The 9,706-nt window shown below is 37.0% G+C and overlaps 1 protein-coding gene across 1 annotated transcript; it reads left to right on the top strand.

Annotated features, from left to right (window-relative positions):
• Nucleotides 1–8,367: 8,367 nt before the first annotated feature.
• Nucleotides 8,368–9,306, top strand: OR6C1K (olfactory receptor family 6 subfamily C member 1K). The gene has a single exon (NM_001256450.1). The coding sequence runs from the start codon at nucleotides 8,368–8,370 to the stop codon at nucleotides 9,304–9,306; it is 939 nt and encodes a 312-aa protein (NP_001243379.1).
• Nucleotides 9,307–9,706: the final 400 nt, after the last annotated feature.

The following is a 9,706-nucleotide window of genomic DNA, read 5'->3' as shown; positions in this document are numbered from 1 at the left end:
TGTAGGGAGAGATGAAGAGGGACACTATATCATACTTAAAGGATCTATCCAACAAGAGGACTTAACAATCCTCAATATATATGCCCCGAATGTGGGAGCTGCCAAATATGTCAATCAATTAATAACCAAAGTGAAGAAATACTTAGATAATAATACACTTATACCTGGTGACTACACTCTAGCTCTTTCTATACTCGATAGGTCTTCTAAGCACAACATCTCCAAAGAAACAACCTTTAAATAATACACTGGACCAGATGGATTTCACAGATATCTACAGAACTTTACATCCAAACTCAACTAAATACACATTCTTCTCAAGTGCACATGGAACTTTCTCCAGTATAGACCACATACTGGGTCACAAATCAGGTCTGAACCGATACCAAAAGATTGGGATGCCTTGAAATTAGAACTAAATCACAAGAAGTTTGGAAGGAACTCAAACGCGTGGAGGTTAAGGACCATGCTACAAAGATGAAAGAGTGAACCAGGAAATTAAGGAAGAATTAAAAAGATTCATGGAAACTAATGAGAATGAAGATACAACCGTTCAAAATCTTTGGGATGCAGCAAAAGCAGTCCTGAGGGGGAAATACATCGCAATACAAGCATCCATTCAAACACTGGAAAGAACTCAAATACGAAAGCTAACCTTACACCTAAAGGAGCTAGAGAAAAAACAGCAAATAGATCCTACACCCAGCAGAAGAAGAGAGTTAATAAAGATTTGAGCAGAACTCAATGAAATCGAGACCAGAAGAACTGTGGAACAGATCAACAAAACCAGGAGTTGGTTCTTTGAAAGAATTAATAAGATAGATAAACCATTAGCCATCCTTATTTAAAAAAGAGAAAAAACACTCAAATTAATAAAATCATGAATGAGAAAGGAGAGATCACTACCAACACCAAGGAAATACATACAATTTTAAAAATATATTATGAACAGCTATACTCCAATAAATTAGGCAATCCAGGGGAAATGGACATATTTCTGGAAAGCCAAAAAATACCAAAACTGGAACAGGAAGAAATAGAAAACCTGAACAGGCCAACAACCAGGGAAGAGATTGAGGCAGTCATCAAAAACCTCCCAAGACACAAAAGGCCAGGGCCAGATGGCTTCTCAGGGGAATTCTATCAAAAGATTAAAGAAGAAAACATATCTATTCTACTAAAGCTGTTTGGAAAGATAGAAAGAGATGGAGTACTTCCAAATTCGTTCTATGAGGCCAGCATCACCTTAATTCCAATACCAGACAAAGACCCCACCAAAAGGAGAATTACAGAACAAAATCTCTGATGAACATGGATGCAAAAATTCTCAACAAGATACTAGCCAATAGGATACAACAGTACATTAAGAAAATTATTCAACATGACCAAGTTGGATTTATTTCCGTGACACAAGGCTGGTTCAACACTTGTAAAACAATCAAAATGATTCATCATATCAGCAAGAGAAAAACCAAGAACCATATGATCCTCTCATTAGATGCAGAGAAAGCATTTGACAAAATACATCATCCATTCCTGATCAAAACTCTTCAGAGTGTAGGGATAGAGGGAACATTCCTCGACATCTTAAAAGGCATCTAAGAAAAGCCCACAGAAAATGTCATTCTCAACGGGGAAGCACTGGGAGCCTTTCCCCTAAGATCAGGAACAAGACATGGGTGTCCGGGCTCACCACTACTATTCAACATAGCACTGGAAGTCCTAGCCTCAGCAATCAGACAACAAAAAGACATTAAAGTCATTCAAATTGGCAGATAAGAAGTCAAACTGTCCCTCTTCGCTGATGACATGATACTCTACATAGAAAACCCAAAAGCCTCCACCCCAAGATTGCTAGAACTCATACAGCAATTTGCTAGCATGGCAGGATACAAAATCAATGCCCAGAAATCAGTGGCATTTCTATAAACTAACAATGAGACTGAAGAAAGAGAAATTAAGGAGTCAATCCCATTTACAATTGCACCCAAAAGCATAAGATACCTAGGAATAAACCTAATCAAAGAGGTAAAGGATCTATACCCTAAAAACTATAGAACACTTCTGAAAGAAATTGAGGAAGACACAAAGAGATGGAAAAATATTCCATGCTCATGGATTGGCAGAATTAATATTGTGAAAATGACAATGTTACCCTGGGCAATATACACGTTTAATGCAATCCCTTCAAAATACCATGGACTTTCTTCAGAGAGTTAGAACAAATTATTCTAAGATATGTGTGGAATCAGAAAAGACCCCTAAGAGCCAGGGGAATTTTAAAAAAGAAAACCATATCTGGGGGCATCACAATGCCAGATTTCAGGTTGTACTACGAAGCTGTGGTCATCAAGACAGTGTGGTACTGGCACAAAAACAGACACATAGATCAATGGAACAGAATAGAGAACCCAGAAGTGGACCCTCAACTTTATGGTCAACTAATATTCGATAAAGGAGGAAAGACTATCCATTGGAAGAAAGACAGTCTCTTCAATAAATGGTGCTGGGAAAATTGGACATCCACAGGCAGAAGAATGAAACTAGACCACTCTCTTGCACCATACACAAAGATAAACTCAAAATGGATGAAAGATCTAAATGTGAGACAAGATTCCATCAAAATCCTAGAGGAGAACACAGGCAACACCCTTTGGAACTCGGCCACAGTAACTTCTTGCAAGATACATCCACGAATGCAAAAGAAATAAAAGCAAAAATGAACTATTGGGACTTCATCAAGATAAGAAGCTTTTGCACAGCAAAGGATACAGTCAACAAAACTCAAAGACAACCTACAGAATGGGAGAAGATATTTGCAAATGACATATCAGATAAAGGGCTAGTTTCCAAGATCTATAAAGAACTTATTAAACTCAACACCAAAGAAACAGACAATTCAATCATGAAATGGGCAAAAGACATGAAGAGAAATCTCACAGAGGAAGACATACACATGGCCAACATACACATGAGAAAATATTCTGTATCACTTGCCATCAGGGAAATACAAATCAAAACCACAATGAGATACCACCTCACACCAGTGAGAATGGGAAAAATTGGCAAGGCAGGAAACCACAAATGTTGGAGAGGATGCGGAGAAAAGGGAGCCCCCTTACACTGTTGGTGGGAATGTGAACTGGTGCAGCCACTCTGGAAAACTGTGTGGAGGTTCCTCAAAGAGTTAAAAATAGACCTGCCCTACGACCCAGCAATTGCACTGTTGGGGATTTACCCCAAAGATGCAGATGCAATGAAACGCCGGGACACCTGCACCCCGATGTTTATAGCAGCAATGTCCACAATAGCCAAACTGTGGAAGGAGCCTCGGTGTCCAACGAAAGATGAATGGATAAAGAAGATGTGGTTTATGTATACAATGGAATATTACTCAGCCATTAGAAACGACAAATACCCACCATTTTCTTCAACGTGGATGGAACTGGAGGGTTCTGCTGAGTGAAATAAGTCAATCGGAGAAGGACAAACAGTGTATGATCTCATTCAATGGGGAATATAAATAATAGTGAAAGGGAATATAAGGGAAGGGAGAAGAAATGTGTGGGAAATATCAGAAAGGGAGACAGAACATAAAGACTCCTGACTCTGGGAAACGATCTAGGGGTGGTGGAAGGGGAGGAGGGTGCGGGGGGCGGGGAATGGATTACGGGCACTGAGGGGGGCACTTGATGGGATGAGCACTGGGTGTTATTCTGTATGTTGGTAAGTTGAACACCAATAAAAAATAAATTTATTTTTTAAAAAAAGAAAACCACAACAAAGAAACAAAAACTTGACTTTATTTCATGCATATTTAAACCTGTGAGAACTGGCAAATATTTATAGCTTTTACATAGGTCATGCACAATTTTATTGGTGTTTTACACTCAGATGATAGAATTTGGGCATGGTTATATTATTATAGTACAGTCAGGGAGTGTAATAATTACTAATATTATACTTGGCATATATATTGGAACTTTTTTCAATCAAAGCAAGAAACGCTTTAGCTGTCACTGTTGGTGAGCAAAGAGTGAGAAGACAAAATAGTATAAAGTATTAGCAGTATTAGTGAACCAAAAATTCTTATGGAAGGAAGATTAAATATATGGAGTAAGGAATGGACTTAGCACTATAAAGATAATTTTCAAGTTTTTTAAAATGGCATAGATTAAATATGCTGTCAGTAGCAATGTGCATTAGGAACTAGATGTTCAGTTTTTAATCTCTGAAAAATAATGTCAAGGGAAACAAACTTTACCTAGTGTGGTTATTTGCTAGCTTTTTTTTCCTGTCTCTTTGGACACTGTCCCCTAAGCTTCCTTTTCAAATTCATTACTAATGTGTATGATGTTTTATATTCCTTGGTGTTTTGTGTGTAGTCCTGTTCTGGCAATTTTGATTCACTGAATTATTCCCTGTGAGCCAGCAGCAAAGAGAATAGATAAGACATGTGGCTGATGCTACATTTTATTTGTGCAGAAACCATACCACATTGCTTAAAACACCTTCTGATATTTTTTCTTCTTCATATAATTTCTCCTTTCTCATGCTCTGTACACAAAGAAATATATTCCCTCTAGATAAAATGGAAAATTTAAGGAAAAAAACCTTAACATAGAAAGAAAAGGGGTTCACCGAGAGGAATTATGTCCAGAATGCTGGTTTCCCTGCATACAACAGTAGCAACTGCTCTTATGTTTTCTATTCCAGCCATTCTATTTGTTAGTGATCCTGTATGAAAATTAGAGGTAAGTCAGAAATATAGGAGGCAATGGAGTCTCCCAAACCTTATCATTGTTTCATTGCTTATCAGCTCAATTTTTAATTAGATTAAATAGGGTATATTGGAGTTCTATTTTGCCACTGAATATAGATAGTAGTATATTTTGTTTTATTACATCATTTTTTTCATTCTCTGTTAAGTGAAAAGCAGGAAATTTCCATTTCTGTGCCTGTGTTTCTAACTGAATATAGGCTAGGTAGTACTTTCTTTTAGAGAATAGACTAACTGTAGGTAATTCCTGGCTACATTGAACACTTATAACTTATATGAATATATCTAAGGTACAAAACCAAACTGACTCCAGTGCTTCATTTGGGAATAAAGATAAAGTTCCATAGTTGTGTCATAAAGACTGAATGAGATAGAATATGCAAATCTTTAGTATGTCATTGGGAAAAATAATGCCTTTGCTTAATCACAGTAACCATGAATATTCTGCCCCAAATTGGAAATCAGTTCACACTAAAGGAAAATAAGGTAAAAAACCAGCTCTTCGAAAAGCATAGTAAGTGCCACATGGTTTATATAGCACTTTCATTTATACTATTTCAATTAATTCCCAAAATGCCCTTGAATTTCACATCCATGGTAAACAGAGAAGACTGATACTTAAGAAAATAAAGGACCATTCAAAGTCACAAATCTATTAAGTGGCCCATTTGTATTTTTAACCCATATATCTCTAACCACAGAGCCTATATACTTTCTGTGATAGTAATCTACCTTAGAGTGTCATAAATAAGAAACTGATACTGTTTTGATAGCATCATCTTATATTCAGGTTATGTGCTTTACTTTTTTCCTTGATTACAGATGACTAAATAAAGAACTGAAACTTGGAGGGTAGGAATTGATAATTGCCATAAACTGCTAGAGATACAATCCTTCCAGCCACTTGGTGGGTTCTCTAGAGGAGTCTTTGCTTCACTCAGGAAAAGAGAAGCTGCTAAAGAAAACCTGTGTCATGGCCCAAAGTTCAGAAAGACTGAGCAGTTTCAAGTAAATTTAGAGTAATTATGAAGCCAAACTAGATTTTACCCACAATACTGAATTTAAAAAACTTTCCTTTCCTCTAATGTATTATCCTAAACCCTGAACAACTATTTAAAGTAAAAACGAGTGGGAAATATCAGAAAGGAAGACAGAACATGAGAGACCCCCAACTCTGGGAAACGAACTAGGGGTGTGGAAGGGGAGGTGGGTGGGGGGTGGAGGTGACTGGGTGACGGGCACTGAGGGGGGCACTTGATGGGATGAGCACTGGGTGTTATTCTATTTATTGGCAAATTGAACACCAATAAAAATATAAATTAAAAAATAATAAAATAAAGTAGAAACAGTGAGGTGATCAATAAAGGACATGGCTTGGAAGATATGATGTGTAAAGTCCCCCTAATGATATTTAATGAGGTTTAACTGAAGAAGAATGAAATTAGTAAACATAGAGTTGAAACGATTAGACTCTACTAAGAGACAGGTCCATCCAGGGCACCCAAGACATTAACAACAACAGCAAAATGCACCAGAAATAAATGCAGTCAGTCTAAGGCTCTCATCTCAGTGTCTTAAAAGAACATCCTTTGGTGCTTCAAACTTAATGTATTCTTTTATACAGAGTCCCTTTCTCATCTTGGGCATCAAGAAGTCATCAGTATCTAGTTTCTCTGAACCATCGCTGTTAATACTAACCTGATGGTAACAATTTTAAAGGGGCATGACGTGGGATAATTTCAGAAGGAAACCTTGGAGGTACTTTGTGGCCATCTTATTTGACAAATATGAACTATTATTGCTAGCTGTCATTTTGAATAGTTCAAAGGGTCTGTCTCAGGAGTTCTTAGAAGGAGTTCTTGATTTTGATGAAATGATTGAAAGATAATTTAAGTTTAACCTAAACCATGTTCTTCCAGGGGGAAATATGGATCTACATTCATAAATAAAAAGATGAGCTAAATGTTAGAGATACCTTTCATACTCTGCATGAATACTTCCTTGGATGGCTTCAGGCTTGAGGAATCATATGCACCTAATTAAACATTGAGGTTTTTTTTCTCCTCAGAGGCTGCTGAATGAATGAATGAATGAATGAATGAATAACACACACCAGGTTTAGTTGATGTTGGTAAATGAATACAGTCCATTGATTGTCAATACATCCATTGATTGTCTTTATAAATAGGATAGTATACTTCTTCTGAGTCAGTTATATTGCACCATCTCTTGGTAGACTCTTTAAGCCAATTTTTGCTGATCCTTGAAAATTAGACTTTAAGTACTCCTTTTCAGTGATGCTCACATGAACTTTCTATATATATTAATACCTTTCTTCACAGCTTTTCATTCATTCCCTCAAAGGTTTAAAGAGTGTCAGTCAAGTTATTATTTTTCAGAAGCTATTAAAATTGATTGGAAAGTTAAGAGAAATAAAGAATATGCAAAAAAAGTTGAAATAAGGTTAAAAATGCAGTGCATTGACACATTATTACCTATGGAAGAGTAATAATATACCTTTGTTTTTAAAAAAAAGTTTTATCTAAATTCCTGCTTGTTTACACAGTGTTAGTTTCAGTTGTACAACATAGTGGCTCAACACTTGGATACAATGCCTGATACTCATCACAGATGCCCTCCTTCATCCCCATCTCCTGTTTTACCCATCCCCCCTCACCTTCCTCAGGTTTTTATTAGTTTATTCTCTATAGTTAAGAGTATGTTTCTTGGTTTGCTTCTCTCATTCCCCCTACCCTTTGCAGTTTGTTTGGTTTCTTAAAATCCATATGAATGCAATTGTATGCTATTTGTCTTTCTCTGACTGACTTATTTCAGTTAGCATAATTATTTTTAGGTTGTAAATGGCATCGTTTCATCCTTTCTGATAGTGGAGTGATAATATACCTTTTTAAACCAGGTTCTCCAAAGCCAGTAGAAGCCAGGAAATTTAATGCAGAAATGTCAATTTTGGGATTGAAATCAAATATTGTTTATTTGATAAAAATGCATTTTGAAGCTCCTAGATGTTATGAAGAACCAGTACTTCCTAGGAAAAGCAAACCCTGATAAAGGAAGGGTATTGTTTTGAGCAGAAGTAAAGTTAATTAAAAGAATGAAATATAAGGAATTTAATGAAACTTAAATTTAATGAAATTTAATAGACACAACCTAGGAGCTGTGCAGCTAGGAATTCAGCATTCCATAAAGAATTTTGCCTGATTGGCATTTGTGATGCAACTACAAACTCAACATCACTTCAATAAATAAAGAAAAGTGTTTCTTTTAAGCCTCCTATGACTTCCAGGCACAGGACTGTGTTGCAATGCCTTTAAAGATCACAATCTGCTGTCACTTGCACACATACACAATGTAGTGGAGTAGTTCCCAGGGGATTTCAGCACAGATGTACGATGAGCTGGGAAAAATCCATCGAAGATTCATAAAATTTTCCCTCTACATAAAATGACACACCAATTCAGCCAGATTCTGGCTCTACACTTAGACCTTTGTTAATTAACTCTTCGAGTTTATTCCTTGTGTTTTCTTCTAGAAATCTGGCAGGAGAACCACAAATAAGCAACTGAAAAATGAGAAACCACACAGAACTAACAGATTTTATCCTCCTGGGATTGTCAGATGACCCACAGCTTCAGGAGGTGATCTTTGCCTTTCTGCTTATCACCTACATGCTCAGCATCACTGGGAACCTGACCATTATCACCCTCACCCTGCTGGATTCCCACCTCCAGACCCCCATGTATTTCTTCCTCAGAAACTTCTCCTTACTCGAGATTTCATTCACAAATGTGAGCATACCCAAGTTCCTGAGCACCCTGATTACAGGAGATAAAACTGTTTCCTTTAATGATTGTATGGCTCAGTTATTTTTTTTCATTCTGTTGGGAGTCACTGAATTTTACCTGCTGGCTGCCATGTCCTATGACCGATACATTGCCATCTGCAAACCTCTGCATTACATGACCATCATGAATCCCAGAGTCTGCATACTCCTTGTCTTTGCTTCTTGGTCGGCTTCATTCTTAATCATATTCCCATTACTCATGCTGTTCATACAGCTTGATTATTGTAAGTCCAATGTTATAGACCATTTTACCTGTGACTATTTCCCCTTACTACATCTTTCTTGTTCAGACACTAGATTCTTAGAGATAGTGGGTTTTTCCTGTGCTGTTTTTACGTTAATGTTCACATTGGTGATAATAATTCTGTCCTACATATATATCCTCAGAACAATTTTGAAGATTCCTTCTACTAGTCAGAGGACAAAGGCCTTTTCCACCTGTTCTTCCCACATGATTGTCATCTCTATCTCCTATGGCAGCTGCATTTTCATGTATATTAACCCAGCAGCAAAAGACAGAGTGTCTCTGAGCAAGGGAGTTGCTGTGCTAAACACCTCGGTAGCCCCCATGCTGAACCCCTTTATTTACAGCCTAAGGAACCAGCAAGTCAAGCGAGCCTTCCTGGACAGGGCAAGGAAGATTGTATTTTTCTCAAGCAAATGAAAAAATAAAAGTGCTGTCATAAATTAGAGGCATAATGAAGAACAAGTAAACAAAAAACAGAGTTCTCAAAGTCTAACAATGCCCATGTAGCCTCACTAGAGTTCTATTTCATTGCTTATATTTCTATTGCTAGCAGTTTGCTGAGGATATTTGAATTCATAGATATTTTTTCCATTTAAATTCCAATCCCTTTTCATTGCACTTCCCTTCCTTTAAACTAGTCTTTCTCAGGTACCCAATTTAAAATTTTACTGTGCCATATAATTTCTCAGCTTAAACTTGAAGTAGTCCCTACTTCTTGAAACCCCATAATTACCACATACTCCATACCAGTTCTTTAAAAAAGCCTGAAGAAATATATATTCCTAGGTACTAGATATGACCACAAATTTACTGTGGT

Source organism: Canis lupus, chromosome 3 (genome assembly GCF_011100685.1).
Source record: "Canis lupus familiaris isolate Mischka breed German Shepherd chromosome 3, alternate assembly UU_Cfam_GSD_1.0, whole genome shotgun sequence".
In the NCBI taxonomy this organism is placed as follows: Eukaryota; Metazoa; Chordata; class Mammalia; order Carnivora; family Canidae; genus Canis; species Canis lupus.
This window is presented reverse-complemented; position numbering and strand designations above follow the sequence as displayed.

Bases quoted from the DNA above. Each gene is read 5' to 3' on its own strand.
- OR6C1K (NM_001256450.1), top strand. From the start codon at position 8,368: ATGAGAAACCACACAGAACTAACAGATTTTATCCTCCTGGGATTGTCA.